We start from the raw sequence: 19,038 nt of genomic DNA on the forward strand, positions 1-19,038 counted from the left end.
GATGACAGTGTGAAAACATGGATGTGATCCTTGAACTTGCTCCACATGGACTGCCACCTGCCCAAGAAAGCTTAGTGGGGTTTCAGCACCCTGGAATCCAGATTCCTAAAGGGCCCGGGGCCTGGGAGAGTAAAAGAAAAAGGAGCATGGGACCCCAAATGTCATAGCACCAAAGCTAGTGATTCCTCCTTTGTCTCATCACCATACCCACATGCCAGACCAACCTTCCTCCAGGAACACACAGAGAATCCAGAAGCACTCTGCAGCATGAAGGGACTCCCTACATCGCATGAACCCAAACACAATTCATGGGATGCCAGCTCCCTCACCAACTCACAGAAAAAGAAAATCACCTGTATGCAGATGAAAACTACACACTGGAAACAAATATTGCTTTCCAACTTGCAACAACTACAAACTTCCGTGACAAATGCAAAGTGTTTGCTTTGTCTGAAAATTTACTGCCCCCTTTGAAAAATCTGTGTTTCAAACTGCTGGATCCTCCCCCACCATCCCCTGGCAAATCCCAACTTGCCCTCCCAGCATAGCTCCAGCGTCCCCCACCACCACCAAACCTGCTCCGGCACTCTTAGTGCAGCAGGACCATGGGAGGCTAGTTCTACCTCTGCAGCTGTGAGGGCTCCACCGAGTCACCAGACCTCAATGAACCTCATCTGCAGAATGGGATTCCACTGACCTCCAAGGGATATTATAAAATGTAAAAGGCAAAAACGTGCACCTAGTTCACAAATGACAGCCCCCCCTCTTTCCCCCATTCTCACTGAACATGATGTGCACAATCAGAACAGCCCCCATCACCTCTGCAGCTATAATTTAGCTCTGAATTGACTCATCTGGCCACCTGCTCTGCAGCCAGACGTCCCTGGGGACAAGGTCTCAGGCCAAAGGCTTCCCTTCCTTCTACTGTCTGATTCCAGCGGGCCATTAACCACTGTTGCCTGAGATGGGAGCACACAGCCCTGATGGACGTCCTTGTCTCTGCCCACTCTAGACAGCCTCCTCCCAGCCCATCTAAGCTCCTCTGCACTGCACTGGGCTCTGCCAGGTCACTGTTTTAACACTGAGACAACTGTCTTTTTCACCGAGTTAGGACAGTAGTACCAAACTGCCAGTACTCCGTGACACCATGCTGTAGGCAAAGCCCTGGATGAAGTAAAGCTATTAACTTTATTAAACTTCAGCCCTTGAGCACATGTCTTTTTAATATTCTGTGACAAGATAAAACACTTCTCCTGTGTACCATAGCAGGACAGCCATCCAGAAGAGAAGTATGTGTGTGAGCATTCACAAGGCTTGAAGGAAGAACTCAAAGACACACTGAGGTTATTCAGACCTGGGTGTTGCACAGACATTTCCCCCAAAATGGTTAATGCAAAGCCCATTTCTTTGGAAATAATGACCAGTATTTGTTGTCAGTGATAAACTCCAAGCTTCCTACAAACAAAATATAAAACTTTGGAAAATTTGTGTTTGACCCAAGAAGTCAGACATTAACTAATCTGATTTTGTCATATTGAATAATGCAGTGTGTCAGTATTTCAAAGGTAACTCTGTAAACTACTATTTTCTATGTTCAAAGGCATTACAAACTCAACCCTGAGTAAAAGATCATTCTGGGGGTGAAGACACAAATTACCCAGGCAGAAGAATCCCAAATAATTTGTGTAGCTACTTTGTTCTTGAGGAGGGGGTGTGGGCTACATGTGGTGACTTCCTTCCCAGGAGTCCAGCATAGAAAGAGGCAGAGAGAGTAACTTTATAGTGGAGACATCTGACAGATGCCACCCTAGCCAGGTGAGTAAGGTCAACATCACAGTGAGAGGTCAAACTGATGGCATGTGCTGTGGATATGGTGTGGTAAGAAGGGTACTTTACATCCGTGGTCCTCCTCAAACCCATTGCCCCAGGCCAACCATGAAAAAACTCCAGACAAATCACAACTAAGGGATTTCCCACAACACACCCAACCTATTCTTTTCAAAACTGCTGAGGTCACCAAAAACAAGAAAGTCCAAGAAACCATCTCAGTCCAGAGGTGTCTAAGGAGGTATGATGACTATATCCAGGACAGAATTAATAAATACTTTCAAATTCCTAACACAGCAAATGGACAACAGATATTTTTCACGTAGCCACGATGGAAAAGGGGTTACACCAACACTTTCAGCAAAGGGTTTCCTATGGCAAGTGCCATTCTGAGCAAAAGCTCCTGAATGGAGTTCTCCTGACATGTCATGCCCCATATGGCTTTCCCTCGCTGCCGAAGTTGTGTTTTGAAAAGTGAGACATACTAAAAATTTCAAAGGACTCACCCCATAGATACCCTATAATTTATTTAATTATAAGCCAACAGAAGTCGGTGACCCTGTTCTTGTGGCCTTAAAAGCGGCAACTGGACAGGGTCTGCAGTTACCCAATTCACAGAGAATATGGCACCGCCCAAGGCAGCCTAGATACCCTGCATCTGCAGATGGGGAGGCCAAGCACAGACTTGCCTCGGAAGTCAGCTGGGCGCTCCAGGCTCCCAATGCCAGGACACTATCCTGTCCATCTCACATCCCATTCCCCCCATACCTCCATTGTCCAGACAAAGGCATCTCTCCCTCCTCCCAACATGTCCACCTCCACCCTCATGTTCGGGTGTCCCACAAGCTTCTGGGCTCCACCCAGGGCAGAGCATCAACTCTCTCCTCTCCAGAGGAGGCCCCATGGCCTGCCCTCCCTACCTGCTCCAGACAGTGCGTTATGGCCCTGCTCCAATCACCACCACTGTGGGCCTTCTCAGACCCTCTCACCAAACCCAATGTCTCCAGGGATCTGGAGCCCCTGAGCACCCCAATTTCTGAGCTGTGAGCTCCCTAAAATATGCTACCCAGATCACTCTTTCCCACACTGCCCATGGACACTGCAAGTCCTCTTAAAGGAAGGCAATGCTGTGTGCCTGGATTGGTTGTTTTCTTTAGAGTGTGGTTGTGTTAAAGTTGCTTCTGAAAGCTACCAAGGCCCTGCACTGAGGAACTCTGCATGTCACCAGCTCTCAGTCATACTAAGACTGGAACAAAGCTTTTCAAAGTGGTTATTTACATCCCCACTATTTTTAAGATTTAAGCTCTAAAAATAAGCAGTCTTAGGGGGCTTGGGACCCAGGGAAGAGGATTAGTAATGTCTGGTATGTCTCCCATCTCCACCCATCAGACATTTTCCACCTCCTCTCCCACCCCACTCCCAGGCGGGCCCCCCTCATTGACATCTAGGCTGCTTTGCCATAAGGAACTCAGCGTCTGTGAAGGCAACTGACCCTGCTGTCACCACCTGCCTTCCACAGGGCTCTGTGGCCATTCACCTGCCCTCTTCTTCCTCATTCTTGGACATCCTAAAGTCCCAACAGCTTTTCCTATCACTGTGACAAACCTTACTAGACCATGCTGGGAGCTTCTGAGGCTTAAGAATGACCAACCCAATTTCAGAGGAGACAATGAACTTCACCAGGGTGTAGTAAATGGTCCCAAGCCACATGGGGATGTGAGTGGAATCAGGCTGCTGGACACCAATTTTCTTTTTCCACCACCTGCTACTCCCCTAAGACTCACAAATTATAATTCACATGCTCATTCCTCTGACAGAAAAAAAAAAAAAAAAAAAAAAACCACCTTGGAAATCTCTTGCCATCAAGCCATCTCTCCTTTTTCTTCAGGGCACTTCTGCTGAGAAAAGTCTTCTCAAGGTCTGACTTCTGCTTACCCTCCCTCCCCCCGGGGAATCACACAGCAGCCCCCCTTCATCCTGGTGTTTCACCAGGGTAGGTGGCCACAAGGGACATGACGGGATCCCTCAGGCCAGCGTGCTTGCCATCCCCCACCTTCCAGGTTTGTTACAGTTCTGATACACACTGTTTTCAATACAGCAGAGAAATGGCTGCAAAACATAAAGTAAAACACATGAAAGCAGCTTTAGAGCTCTCACGGACATCACAGGTAAAACATTTAAAGGACCTGCTACAGCTCCCAAGACACCAGTTGTAAGATGAGGAGTCTCTCATCATGTGACAAAGCAAGCACTAGCAGGAAGATGTACTGAAGAGCTATCAGAAACTTCAACTGCAGATTTAGGCCAAATAATTTCAAAGAAAATGATCTGCTTAATCTATAAATTTGCTTAATTCACATGTGTGTGAAGAGTTCATGACTGCTAAAGGATGAGTGTTTACAGGTGCTTACCTCACCGACTGTACACAGCCATCTTCTGGTTCCTGTCAGGGCAACCACATCCCCAAGAAGGCAGGCACCACCCAGTGAGAAAGAGACAGACTAGACAGCCCCTTCATGACCAGAGGAAGGTATTATAAAGGCAATGGGCAGGTGGCTTCTCACCTGTCATCAGGCTGGCCTACACTAGGCCCCATGTGAGCTGGGTCTCTCTGGGAGTTAGAAAGAGGACACCCAGAGTCTGTCACTCTGATAGGCCAGCATTACCTAATGATTTTTAGAAGTACAGGTGAACCCCTCAAATTTCAATTTCAAACCTGGGATAAAGATACAGCTCAGAATAAAGGTAGGTGGACAGAAAGACAGAATTGGGATGAGGAGCCTACAGGGAAGGGATAAAGCAGAGAAAAACATGAGAGAGGCTACAGCTAAGGCAGGGAAGGAAGCACGGAACCAGGAACAGATTTCTGAAAACACACCTCTTAGTTCCCATGTGCTAAACACACTAAGAAAAGCAAGCAAGCCATGGAGATTTCTAGTTGGAGCTGATGGAGCTCCTCCCTGAGACTGCCCAGCCTCTCCTGGAAGTCACCCAGCAGTAAAGACAGAGAATTAGCAAGTGAAAGCAGCATCCAGGCCACAACAGGTGCCGGGGAGGGGAGGGGCTCCAGAGAGCCTTCCACAAGAGTGCAGGAGCCGCCAGATTCAGGGAAGTGGTCATACAGAAGGAAATAGGCTTCTAGCTAAGAGACCTCCAAAGTTCTCACACATAAAGAGGGGGCGCACGGGCGGGGGCATCCAATCCTTGTGAGGAAGATGTCAGAGAGCCAGGGTGAGGGTCACAACCACACCTACCCAGGCTGTGCAAGAACCCAAGCCATCACACCCACAGCTGTGTCACATTCACCAAACTCACTCAAGAACACACATTCCAGCGGACAGCTGGTCAGGCCAGGCATAGCTGTGATGGAGCATGGTCCTGAGAACAGAGTAGGTGGGGCTCAGGTCAGTACATGGCTGGCGAGCACTCCGTTTCCATCCCCACACGAGCAGCCAGGGCAGCAAGCATCACCCTTCTATCACCATGGGAAAGAGGTAACAGTCACACTAGCACGTCAGAGCATGCCAGGACCTGGACCCAGACCCCTCTGTAGACCCCATGGCTAAATTTGTAAAGAAAGATGACACCAAACTGAGAATAAAGCAGCTGAACCCCCATATCTGTGAGTAAAACAGTCCAGACATTGCCGGGGGTGGGGGCAGCAGTTTCTTTGAAATAATTCAACATGCATGTACTCTGTGACCCTAATTCAACCCCTAAGTATTAAGCCGATAAATGAAGGATTGATGTCCCCACAAAGACCTGTAGGGATGATGACAGGAGCCACACTCACACCAGTCCCAAAATGCAGACTGCCTGATGTCTATGGTTGGGTGGGCCTGATGTCTATGGTTGGGTGGGTGGATACAGCGTGCATACCCACACAGGAGAAAATTAGCAAAATGTTCCATACAACAGGGATGAATCCCAAAGCACACAGAGAGAAGCCAGACCCCACTGAGCTCATGCATGATTCCATTTCTAGAATCCATTTCTGAGAGGAGGCACGATTAGTCTAGGGTGAGAGAGCATATCCCGTCAAGGAGGACAGGAAGTGTTTAAATGGCTACTTTTATGGTGACTACTAGGTTCTGTATCCTCATAAGGCTTTGGACTACACAGCTGAAAAACACACCAGAAGAGGCTCTCTAGGCTTTATCTCCTCACAGGGCAGGCAACCCCAGTTTTTCTTCTTCCTCTCCCTAGAGGCTGCTTGTAAAGAGCATCTGCCAGACAAGAACTCAACCTGTCACCTAGAGAGTCAAGTTGGGTGAGTGAAGGGATGCAGCCCTCTACCTGCAGGCCCCATTTCTATGCAGAACAGAACAAGGCCGTCCATATAAACCCACATTATAGACAACAGGCGGCTGCAACATGTTACTTTCAGATTCATTTTTGGTTTTAGGAGAACGCAGGTGTTGACGTGAATGTGGGTGATGTGCCCACACACAACACACCACTGCGGGACACCCAAGCCCTGTTTCAATATCAAATGAGTAGTGATGTCCCTGGACACAGAAGGTGTGCCTAATTTCTTTTTCCTTTTTTTTGGTGACTAGTTTCTTTAAAGATGTGTCACCCCCATGATATCCTTGGTGAATGTCAAAGTCTCTAAAGAAAGATGGGACAGTGATTCTGTCACCAAAACACCAACTTTAACGAAAGGGCCCTGCTTTGCAGGCCTGGTAACAGAGGGCGCTTTCAGTGCATTTTTAGTCTAAGTTCACAAGTGCTTGACTTAGGGAGGTGGAAAGCCAGAAAAACTCAAGCCAGGAACAGCTCTAATGGCTCATGCCAGTAGGCCATGGACCCCTCAGTGGCAGATAGGAGCCCCTTCTAACCAGGGGGCAGGCCCTCAGTCTGAGTGAAGCCCTGACCTGTAGCAAATCAGATGCATGATGCAAAGAGGGATGGGGAGAGAGGAGGGAGACATGCAGCTACCCAAAGGCCACACATCCCAACAGAACCCAGGAAGGGAAGTCATCCGAACATCTGCCCCACATTCACTGAGGCCCACATAGCAGGCTATTGAGAAGTGGAAGCTGGCCTACTTGACTGCCCCTGCCTCACCCATGGGACCCAGGGAGCCTCAGCCCTGTTTCCTCCCAGATAAAATGAGGAAGTAGAGACAGGTCTGCTTTGGCACCCATGGACTTCCATCCCCAATGAGCTATTATCCCTTAATCTCTAGACCAAGACCAATCCAAGACCTCTGCACATGGTTTCATATTATAGTACACCAGAAAGTAGCTGTGATCACATCTTGTCCTATCATTTCTTTTTTTTAAAATTAACATAAAATGTATTATTTGTTTCAGGGGTACAGGTCTGTGATTCATCAGTCTTGTAGGGACTATCACAATGTGGGTCACAGAGTCAGCCTGGTCCTGCCCTATTAACAACCCAGGAAGGGCCAATGTCTCAGAAAAAGGCATATACATACACGTTTTCAGTAAAGCATGGGGGAGGCTGTTGATGGAGCCCATACCCCACAAAGGCCCAGACTGACAAGACACCCCAGTCCTCACCTTTCAGGTGCAGAACCTCTAAAGAGGCGGCTCATGTTTTATTGAGTTAAATATTCCTCCACCCGAAAGTGGGGGGGAGGGGGAGTTGTTCTCACCTGTGCATGGCCCAGCTTATTTTTAAAGATCAACAACTTGTGAAAGAGACTCTCTATAGGAAAGTACAGGAGTAGAATCTATTTATTACAGAAACACAACAGAGAACCCAACATAGATTCCTCTGCCTACCCCAACTCCAGTCTCTTCCAACAATCCTGACTTGGGGTGGGGCAGGAGGAGGGCAGGCATGTGCCCATGACCTTTGGGTTGGTCTCACAAGACCAGTAGGCTCAAGTTCCACCTTTGTGGATTTTTGTTTTTCTATGCGCACATTTATGGATGCCAGAAAAAAAACCAAACCATTTTAATCTCATCAATTTTTAAATGTCCATATTGAGATATAATTTACATACCCCTAAAATTCATTCACTGTAGTATAATTCAATGATTCTTAATAAACTTAAGAGTTGTGCAACCTCTACCACAATCTAATTTTAGAACACTTCCACCACCCCCAAAAAGTTCCCTCGTACCCATGAGATATTAATCACTGCTCCCACCCACCCCCACCCCCAGGCAACCACTGATCACTGTCTTTATCGTAAGTTTGTTCTGGACATTCCCCAAGATGAAATTATACAACATGCAGTCTTTGGGTCTGTTGTCTCCCCACCAGCATGGGGAGTCTGAGGTTAATCCATGCTGCTGTATGAATCGGGAATTCATTTTTCAATTTCTGAATAGTTTTCCACTGCATGGTTATAGCATGTTTTATCTATCTTTGCCTGGCTATCTGGATTGTTTTCCATCTTTCAGTTATTATGAATTATGCTGTGAACACCCACGTACCTGTCCTTGTGTGGACCCATGTTTTCATCATTTCTCTTGAGTATGTTCCTTAGATGGAAGGCAGGGTCTGTGGTAAGTTCATGTCTAACTTTGTAAGAAACTGCTGAATGTTATGCCATTTCACATTTCCACTAGCAAAGTATGAGGTTCCACCTTCTCATCACCAACACTTGTTATTGTGGGGTTTTTTTTCTTTAAAAACAAAAAAAACCCCAACCATCCCTGAGAGTTGTTTAATGGCCCAGCATTTGGTCTACCCTGGAGAACGTTCCATGAGCACGTATAAAGACGTATTCTGTTTTCTGTAGTCACCGGTGCTCTATAGATTCCTGTTAGGTCAAATGGATCAACAATGCTCTCTGAGTCTTCCAGAACCTTAACAATTTTCTGTTTAGTTGCTCTACCAATTAAGAGTGGAATACTGAATTCTCTAACGCTAATTGATAAAATGTCATTTCTACTACCTTATCAGTTTATGCCTCAGGTATTCTGGGGTTCTATTCTTAGGTTGACATAATCTTATGACTGGTATGTCTGTCTCCCTGCTAGATTATTATAAAATGTCGCTCTTTGGCTCTAGTACTATTTTTTGGTCTTATAGTCAATTTCACCTGACATTGGTAACAGTCACTCTAGCTTTCCTATGGTTACTTATGGTATAGCTTTTCCTATTATTTTACCAAAGGATAAAGCATCCTTAAACCTAAGAACTGTCTTTTATAGACAATATACAATTAAGTGGGATCTTGCTTTTTTTTAATCTAGTCTGATAACCTCTGCCTTTATAATTGGGGTGTTTAGACCCCTCGCATTTAACACAATAATTGATCTGATTGGATTTACATGTGTCAATGTGTCATTTTGCTAGTTGTATTGTATATACATTCCTCTTTTGTTGTTCCTCATTGACAGTCTGCTTCTGTGTTAAACATTTCTTAGTATACAACTAAATTCTTCTGATTCTTTTTATTGTATTTTATTTTATTTTATTTTTTTTTTTTTTCAAAGATTTTATTTATTTATTTGACAGACAGATCACAAGTAGGCAGAGAGGCAGGCAGAGGAGAAGGGAGGAAGCAGGCTCCCTGCTGAGCAGAGAGCCCGATGCGGGGCTCGATCCCAGGACGCTGGGATCATGACCTGAGCCGAAGGCAGCGGCTTTAACCCACTGAGCCACCCAGGCGCCCCGTCTTTTTATTGTATTTTAAAGTTATTCTTAATAGTTGCTCTAGAGACTACAATGATCATCTTATTAATTTACCACAATCTGCTTCAAATTAATACTAACTTGATTCCAGTAAAATGTAGAAAAACTTTACCCCAATGGAGCTCCATTTCATTCCTCCTGTTTTGTACTATTATTCTCTGACGTATCACAACAGACTTTGGTATGCTTTGGTCAATTTCCAGAGAGATGAAGTGGTTATTTTTGTCTATTCTTTGACCAGTGTTAGTTACAGTTAACACTTTACATAGTGTTATGTGTTTTAAGAAGAAATAAGAATATAAGTTTTTTATGTTAGCCCACATATTTACCATTTCAAGTGCTCTTTTCTTCCTGGGAATCTAAGTTACCAATATGTCATTTTCCTTCAGCCTGAAGAACTGGCAGGTCTGCCAGTGGTGGATTCTTTTGGTCTATATCTGAAAATGTCTTTTTTGCCTTCATTTCTGAAGGAGTTCTGCCGGACACAGAATTCCAGGTTGACAGTTTTCTTCCTTGAGCACTCATGAATACCATTCAGCTTTTTTTGGCTTCCATGATCTTGGGTGAGAAGCTGGCTGTTAATCATATGAATGCTCCCCTGTATGTAATGAGCCCCTTTTCTCTTGCTACTTTTAAGATTTTCTTTTTCTTTGGCTTGTAACAACTTGACTATAACTTGTCTGGGTATAGATCACTTTGTGTTTCCGCTACTTGAGGTCTGTTGAGCTTTTTGAATGAGCAGGAATTCTCCACATATGTTCTTTTTTTTTTTTTTTTAAGATTTTATTTATTTATTTGACAGACAGAGATCACAAGTAGGCAGAGAGGCAGGCAGAGAGAGAGAGAGGAGGAAGCAGGCTTCCCGCTGAGCAGAGAGCCCGATGCGGGGCTTGATCCCAGGACCCCGAGATCATGACCCGAGCCGAAGGCAGAGGCTTAACCCACTGAGCCACCCAGGCACCCCCTCACGTATGTTCTTGAACATTATTTCTTCAAATAGTTTTTGTCTTGCCCCAACCATGACTGCAATCTTGGGCTAATAGAGTCATTGTCCTTCCCCATTTCCCACCTCTAAGACTGTCACTCCAACCAATAAGGCCAAGGTTCCAGGGCTACTGTCCACAACTCTCCTAAATCGAATGAGCCCCTTCTCACTCCTGCAGAGAAGGGGCTGGTCTTCACAGCCTGTACCTGCCAGGCAGAAGTTCCCTAGCAGTAGAACTGGGGAGAGGGCATGGAAAGAGCCCCAGGCTAAATCCCCACATATTCTCACTATTCTTACCCAAAGTTCAGTAGTTCCTTAAGCACAAACACTTCTCAGATCATTGTATGCCTCGGATCAAATTCCACAGTGCTGAAATAATTGACATTTTTGGGCTTATTTTGTCCTGTTTTATAGTTGGGGGGGGGTGAAAATCTCTCCTCAATCAATTGTTGCTGGAAATTACCCTCCAGCTTTGATTTACTTTGAAAATAAAATACACACAAACTGGGAGCCTAAATCAGAAAAGCTGCCAGAGATGGAGAGGGGAACTGTTCGGAGGGAAAGAACTGATTTTACCCTTTGGTCTTCCTATGTATGCTACACATCACACCAGTGTAGTAAAAAAAAAGTTTTATCTTGGTGATTTTAATTCATCAGCCACTTCCTTAAAAGAAAATTATCTTTCCTAGAAGCTACCAGAAACTCCCTTTAGTCTTCAACATGCCCATTTTGAGTCATAAGACAGCATGAGGGGCGCCTAGATGTCTCAGTAGGTTAAATGTCTGCCTTCTGCCCAGGTCATGACCCTGGGGTCCTGGGATCAAGCCCCGAGTCTGCTTCTCCCTCTCCCTCTGACCCTCCCCCCACTCATGCTTTCACTTGCGTGCACTCTAACTCAAATGAATTTTAAAAATCTTAAAAAAAAAAAAAAAGAACAAAACAGTGTGAAAGAAAACGAGGCAATTGTGAAACAAAGCCAAACAGAAATTCTAGACACAGAATACTATGCAGCAATGAAAATGAATTAACTACCACTAAACTCAACGTAGATAAATCTCACTAACAGTAAGCTGAGTGAAAGTAAGCGAAAGGTACAGACTGCATAATACCACTATGTATTATGCAAAACCAGGAAAAACTAACCTATGCTATTAGAAGCCAAGAAACTGGCTACCCTTGTGGTAGTGACAATAAGCAGGCGTAAGGGGGCTTCAAGGCTGTTTCTTGAATCAAGCTGTAAGGATGTGTTCACGTTTGGGCAAATGTATCAAGTAACACCCTTCTGCACTTTTCAGTATGTGTCCTATATCTCAATTTAAAAAAAAAATTCTCTCAGAACCATCTAAAATTGCTTGTTAGTTTTACAAGATTCAGTGAACCTGAAGCTGAAGAGCTTCAACCCACTTAAACTATGGTTAGTATAGCTGTGCCTTTTGATCTGCCCAATGTGGGATTTCACACTAACTTGAGAACCAATGGAACAACCACACCACGATACAGGGAGGTTCCTAAAGGGATGTTCTCAAGCCAGATGCACTCAACAAGGAAGGATTCAAAGACCACCTGTTTCTAACACAGAAGCTGGAGCCACGCACTCCAGAAGAGGTAAGTTTTAGAATAGTTGTAGGGTATACCTGATCCTATGATTTTTGTCAAAACTCACAACTGTACTTCTTAATAAATTAAACAGAATATTCTATGTGGAAACTCAGGGACATACTAGCTCTACATGTGGACCACCTTATTTTGAGTGAAGACTGAAGGACAGTTGTCACCAATACTTCCTACACTACGCCCAATTCTGGGTACATATCTGTCACCCAATAACCAGCAAGGCAGAGACTATCACCCATTTTACTAATGAAGAAACAAAAAAAACCATCTGCTCAAGATCAGGGAATATAATGTGACCCCAGCCTACCAGCCACCAGAGCCAAACTCTTTCCACACTCTCTTACTGCTCCATGAGTGCCCTGGAGAGTCTCTAGTCCCGTAGGATCACCCCTGCCCTGTGTGCCTGGGTTAATCTCTGATCCCTACTCCCTTGTTTCCTTTGTGTCATAAGGATATCATCCCCACCAACCTCAGAAAACACCACACTGTCCAAGTAACCTTGGGTTGGAAGTCAATAGGCATAATGGGGAAAGTCTGGAAGCAAGAGGCCCAAAGGCCAAATGTAGCCCCAGGCTTTGTCAACAGAAAGATGTGGTAATCTCTCCCTCATAATCTGCTGGGTTGCCCTGCAGAGAAGCAAGGTGATTACAGGAGAAAATGCACACCAGGAGCCCGGACACAAGAAGAACCCAGCAGATCTTCACAAGCAGGGGCTTTTCCTCCTCCTCAGCTACCTGAGACAGCACCTGAAACACTAAGGACCAAGTCAGATGGAAAGAAAGAAGGCCCAGACTTAACGATTTTATTTCTGAAGCTTTCAAAGAGGCCTCTGGTTTTAGAACAGGGAGAGCAAAAAGCAGAGCCAGACAGAAAAAGGACTTTTGGGGTAGTAGAAAAAGAAAGTACCCCCCAACCCACTTTGAATGCTTTCCCCATAGAAGGGGTTGGATTCTCCCATTTATCTCAGAGAGCTTAAGAACTGTAAAAGCTGAGAAATGTCAGGCCAAATGACCTCTGAAATCTGCAGGATTCTGAAAATCTGGGCTCCAAAATGAATTTAACATGAAGACTGCAGGGTAGAGTCATCCCTGTCTGAGTTAATCAACACTCATGCTCCCAAATTCCCTGGCTCTGCATCTGCTACCCTTACCCCCACCCCCAACCCAGGGCAAAGAGACTTGGAAAGGAGTCTGTAGGGGAGGACCAGGGAGTTAGGGAGGGAGGGCCAGGAGGGCCACACACCCGTTGTGGCATATCTGGTTCAAAAAACATCTAGGTGTGAACATTCTGGAGAGAATGGTTCTCTCATCAGACCTCCAAGGGGAGCAGTAACAGTAGATGCTAGGCCCAGACTTCTCTTTACAAGAAAAGAATGTTTCTGAGTGAAGAAATTGGTAGGGGGGAGGGGGTATGACAGGAATGACATTGAGTCTTAATTCTTCCGTTTTTTCCTTAAGAACTTCACAAAGCTGAGGATCGGGAAAGTTACTCTTGAAGTAATCGGTACTAAGGAGAAATCAAAACACCACACCACAGGAGACTTGAACGGAATGATCTCCTCCCTCATAATGTGCTGGCTATAAGGAGTGGTAGCACAAGTGCAAGGTATCCCTGAGCTGGACTCCAGACTCTGCCTCCAGGCCAGTGACCCAGAAGAAGCTTAGAACCCCTGCTCTCCTGAACCCCAAATCTACAAAGCAAGGAGATATATTCAAATTAAAAACTCTTGAGTTTTCCCACAAATCAAAAGCATCAGTTGAACAGACAAGAGGTAGGAGTTTAGTGAAGACTTGCTGCCTTACAAGGGAGCTGATGGAGAATACTATCCCTCCTCTTGTGAGAACCACACCCTCTGTCACTGACATCCAGGCCCCAGTGGGGAGGTCTGTCCGGGACAGCACAGCGATGCCAGGACTAGAACCCACAGCCATCTCCACAACTCACCCAAAGCTGCTTCCTGAAGGCCTGAAGGGAAGCCTCATCCCCATCTCCTCACCACCTCTTCACACCCAGGAGACCTGGTTCCAGGTCCCTCCTGCTCACCTGTATGAGGTACGCATGTCCACGGGCCCGTCACCCGCCTGCCCTTCGCATCTGCCCACGGTTGGCACCTCTGCCCCCCTCAGCAACCCTTGGGTTGGGCCTGCTCCTGGCTCAGGCGTCACTCTCATGTCTCCGTCAGTGTTTAAATCTGAAGACAACAATCCTCTCTCCATTTTTATTTTCTTGCTTTCCACATCATCCTCCGCTGGGTCCCGTTCAAGCGCTCGTTTCTGACTCCGTGTTCGGCATGCTTCTTCAGTCATTCTGAACTTTGGGAGAAGGAGAAAACATGACATTTAAACTTGGCACAACCAAGTTGCTACCTTCTTAGAAACTTTTTCAGAGTGTCCACTTGGAGAGTTTTCCTTGCCACATGCTGCTAGCGGAAGTAGGCACAACAAATCCAGGACCCACAAAGTGTGCCCAAGACCTTTCCTCACTGCCTAGGGAAGGCTGGGCAGGATCAGTGGAGCATCTGAGGAGTTGAGACCTTTGGGGACCTGGACAAGAACAATGGAAAGTGGCTCCTTATCAGAAGGAAGGGGAATCCTCTGTGCTCCAGACTCAAAAGCAAACAGGCAAACTGTTCTAGATCTGAACTCCCTGCATTTGGGATTCTGAGTACCTGCCCTGGATTGGAGGTGTCTGTAATCTGGCAAAGGGAAACCACACTGTCCCAGGAGCAGGGTCAATGCCCAGGTCCAGCCCAGCACTGCCTCAGGTTGACCCTTTTTCTCCCCTTTAGTGAGGGACAGGCTCCTCATTCCCTGCTCACCTCTGGGGGTGAGAGGTGGGGGTCACGTTTAACTCTTTGACTGCCAGCAAGGTAAACTTTGAGTGGAGTAAGAGCTGGCTCGTCACTGTGCCAGCACCCTGTACCTGCAGCACACACATATCTTGATTTAAAGAAAGAAAAGAAGAAAAAAAAAACAGCTGAGTCAGTTTTTGATCCCATGACATCACTGGGCTCCACATGACCCTTCCCAGGATTCAGTCTGAGAGACAAAGCACTTTCCAGAAAACCAGTCTGAACCGGTTCCAGACAACAAGCTGAAGTGTTGTTAACCCTCACTGAGACAGGACGGAGGACAGCGCAGTGATGTCTGTCTGCAGGGAGGCTGCTGGCATTCCACAACAGAGTCTGGGACACAGGCACTTGCTCTTAAAGGAGCCACTCCGAGCCCAGCCTTGATGTCCCAACAAGGCAGGACACAGGAAATAAAACTGCAGCAAGAGTTCAGTCAGTCTAAAAAGCCAAGCCAGAGTTCGTGAGAGGACAAAAAAGAATTTAGCTACCAGGCTCTAACAGAAGTCCCAAAGTGCCAGTTCTACACAGGATAGTAGGCATCCAGTCTGCCAACATGGGGCCCATGGAGGAATACACCATGGGCTCAGAGATTCTCAATTCATACCTGTGGTGTACCTACACTGAAGGCACCTGTGTCCACAGGCACAGGCTCTGTCTGTGTCCACAGGCAGGGCACCTGGCACCTCAGTTTCCTCACCAGTGAATACCCTTGGAGGCCTATCCTGGACAGGGCCAGTCATTCCCAGCCCCAGAGCCCACCTTCTGGGAGGCTGGGGGCAACACAGAGTAATGAAGGGGCTAATTCATCATACACGGGATACCCTCCTGAGATTATTCACTCACAATCTTCTTTAGGAGCCAATTCCACAAATGAGCAGTAGTGCAGGGCCTTGCCCCAAGGGCCCCTTTGGTTGGACTTAGAGTGAAAGGAATGAAATGGACAGCTGCTTCATGCTGCTGGCTCAGGAGGCAGAGTGGCCCATATACACACGTCAGGCCAGTGTGGCCTGGCCGGGGCATTCAGATATCTGCTACTACAGGCAGTACAAATGAGTCAAAATGAGCAAGTCTCCTGGTGGTCATGTCACCCCTAGGGAGCTCCCCACCCGTGTTGAAGGAAGGTGGGGCTGGAGAACTCTGAAGCTCAAGGGCACAGGATATTAACAAGACCTTCATTTGCCCCCAACCCCTCCTGGCATCCTATCCCGTGCGTGTCACCAACCCTGTACCAACTGCTCAGTCCCAGTCACCCTCCCCCAAATATCTCCCAATCCTCTCCTCCCATTCTCTGTGTGGATATGGTCTCCTAACTGGCTCAGAGAAAGCAAGAATACCCCCCATGTCTCTCTTAGCCTAAAGCTCTATGGTTTCTGTCCTCCTTCTTTTTTTAAATTTTATTTATTTGACAGAGAGAGAAGAGACAGCGAGAGAGGGAACACAAAGCAGGGGCAGTGGGAGAGGGAGAAGCAGGCTTCCCGCCAAGCGGGGAGCCCAAGGCAGGGCTTGATCTCAGGACCCTGGGATCATGACCTAAGCCAAGGGCAAATGCTTAAGACTGAGCCACCCAGGCATCCCTGGCTTCTGTCCTCTGATACGCCTTCACAACAAACCCGGTCAGCCTGCTCACTGAGTCTATCAGCCCTGTCTCTGTGAGACTGCAGATAAGTCACTGTCCTGAGTGTCAGTCACCCTCCTCTCCCTCACTGTGGGTGCATGGGTCATCTTTCCTCGGGGACGGCCTAAAACAGGAGCCCCTTGAACATTTGGGAATTAGACAAGAGGAACAATTTCAGTAGCTGCCTTGGACAGCAGGCAGCTGCGCAACCCAGACCAGGATCAAACAGGAGAGGACAGGAGACAGAACCAGAAAAAAGGGAAAGAGGGTCCCCACTAGTCAGAAGAAATTCTGTCCCTAAGGGAGAAGCTCCCACTCTGGCCTGGTACCCACTGGAGGAGAAGCGGGACTAAGGTTGATGTGGAGGATGCCCTCCCCAATCCTGTGCTCAAACTCCCTCATGCTTCCCCACTCTGCCTCTGCTCCAGCATGGTACCCTCACCCATCCACCCACCCTGCCAGCCAGCATAGTCTCTGGCCTTGTAAATTCCAGGTTCCAATCCATGAAACTCATCTAAACCCAGACCCTACGTGAAGTCTTTCCTCTCAACTGCCCACATAGATAAGGGGAGAGGGGGAACCAAACCAGATTGCTGTGTGCCAAGTCACCAGACTGGCAAGGTTGTGCCCATGTGACCTCACTTCATTCTCACTGGTGTAAAACAAGAAATGGCAAAAAGCCGGAGCAGAGCCTCACACCCACAGGGCTGCTCCTTCTAGCCCCAGTAACCACCCTGGGTCATAGGGTCCTCCACAGCACCCCAGTTTGGGTAGTTCATTAGGGTTCCCAGCAGAGGACCCAGAACATAGCCTGTTTATGCTCTGTGTGCAGTATCAGGGGAGCTCACTCTGAAGCTGAGGGGCTAGAACTCTGCCAACCCTAGGCCCAGAACTAACAGCCATCCTGGCAGTGCACACATGCCCTGCCCCTCCGGCTCTGGTGGGGGATTCTTGGGAGGGGGGCTGCTGCATGCCTCCCACACCAAAGGAAGGACCAGCATAGCTGGAGGGGGCACGGGGCTGACCATGGCACAGAGTGCCTCCAGCTCTGCACCCCACCCCCTGTCCTGCCTTAGGTGGAGCCTATTCCACACAAGGTGGCTGTCTTAGAGGCCACAAGGGGCATGTGCTCCTGGGGACGGCAGGTGCTGGTAAATAGCAGCTCCTCCCTCCTCGAAGCATGAAGGACCAGTGGCGCCCACCCCCCCCCCCACCTCCCGCACTTAGGGCTAGCGGCCACCACCTGCAGGCATGAACCCAGGATGGGCCACAAACCTACAGGGAAGAAACCAGCCTCGAGGAATGAAGCATGACCTATGATCTCTGCAAAAAACAGTGAGGAGGTACATTAGAATACATTCTAAAGAGCAGGTGAAGAGGCTGGATTAGTGTGGTAGCAAATTAGGATTCACATCCTTGGCCAGTAAGGGTAGAATGAAGGGAAAGACAACAGAGTTTCTACCACAAGCCCATTCAGGAACGGCCAGCCCACAAAAAGCAGCTCCCTCTTACTGAAGGGGGACCCCATGCTGGTAGGGGAATATCCTGACAGCAGCATGCCCACTGTAAAGCTGAGGCCCCCAGGTCTGCAAAAGGCTGCCTAAGGCACAGGATGCTACCCGGGAAGCAAGGCTAGAACGCAGGTGGCCTCAGCCCCTCGCAGAGCCTGCTCTAATAGATCCTCAGACAGGGATGGGGGAGCAGAGAGGTGGCAGGATGAAGCCCAGATCTTCCTCACCCCAAGAAGGAGGTTGTAGCCACACTAGAGGCTACACAGGCATACCCACAAAGCAACCCCAGAACAAAGGGCCACGAAATCACAGGTGAAATGATGACATGGGGCTTTGGGTCAGTGCAAACTGTAATTGCCTCTACCAAAGGCTACTTTATTTATTTATTTTTTGGGAAAATGCTTTGACCATGTATTTTTTATTTATTTTTTATTGTTTTTAAGATTTTATTTATTTATTTGACAGAGATCACAAGTAGGCAGAGAGGCAGGCAGAGAGAAGGGGAAGCAGGCTCCCCGCTGAGCAGAGAGCCCGACGTGGGGCTCGATCCCAGAACCCCGGGACCATGACCTGAGCTGAAGGCAGAGGCTTTAACCCACTGAGCCACCCAGGCGCCCCAAGGCTACTTTATTTTAAAGATTTTATTTATTTATTTATTTATTTGAGAGAGAGAGAGAGAGAGAGAGAGAATGCACATGCAAGTTGGGGGGAGAATCCCAAGCAGACTCCACAATGAGCATGGAGCCTGACATGAGGCTTGAACCCACAACCCCGAGATCATGACCTGAGCCAATCAGAGTCAATCAAGAGTCACCTGCCTAGCCAACTGAGCCAGCCCCTACTTTATTTTAGTAAAATTCCACTGTCTCACTGATCTGAGAACCTCAGAGGAGAAAAACCTGTTCTCAAACAACTCCAAAGGGGTGAATGACGTAGGAACCAGAATTTTTAAACCAAACTAAGGAGACCAATGAAAGCACCTGGCACAAGTTGAGCACATAACACCAGTAAACAT

General features: G+C 47.3%; 1 protein-coding gene across 4 annotated transcripts in view; it reads right to left on the reverse strand.

The window, feature by feature from the left end:
- GATAD2A (GATA zinc finger domain containing 2A) overlaps positions 1–19,038 on the reverse strand; it is a 104,822-nt gene that overhangs the window by 25,632 nt on the left and 60,152 nt on the right. For 3 of the 4 annotated variants that reach the window (XM_080806392.1, XM_080806389.1, XM_080806390.1), the window contains exon 3: positions 14,090–14,358. In XM_080806392.1, coding sequence (XP_080662518.1) covers positions 14,090–14,358 — 269 coding nt within the window. The remainder of the gene's footprint in view (positions 1–14,089; positions 14,359–19,038) is intronic. The other variant, XM_080806391.1, reaches the window with a different exon arrangement.

This window comes from Martes martes, assembly GCF_963455335.1.
Source record: "Martes martes genome assembly, chromosome: 1".
Taxonomy (NCBI): domain Eukaryota; kingdom Metazoa; phylum Chordata; class Mammalia; order Carnivora; family Mustelidae; genus Martes; species Martes martes.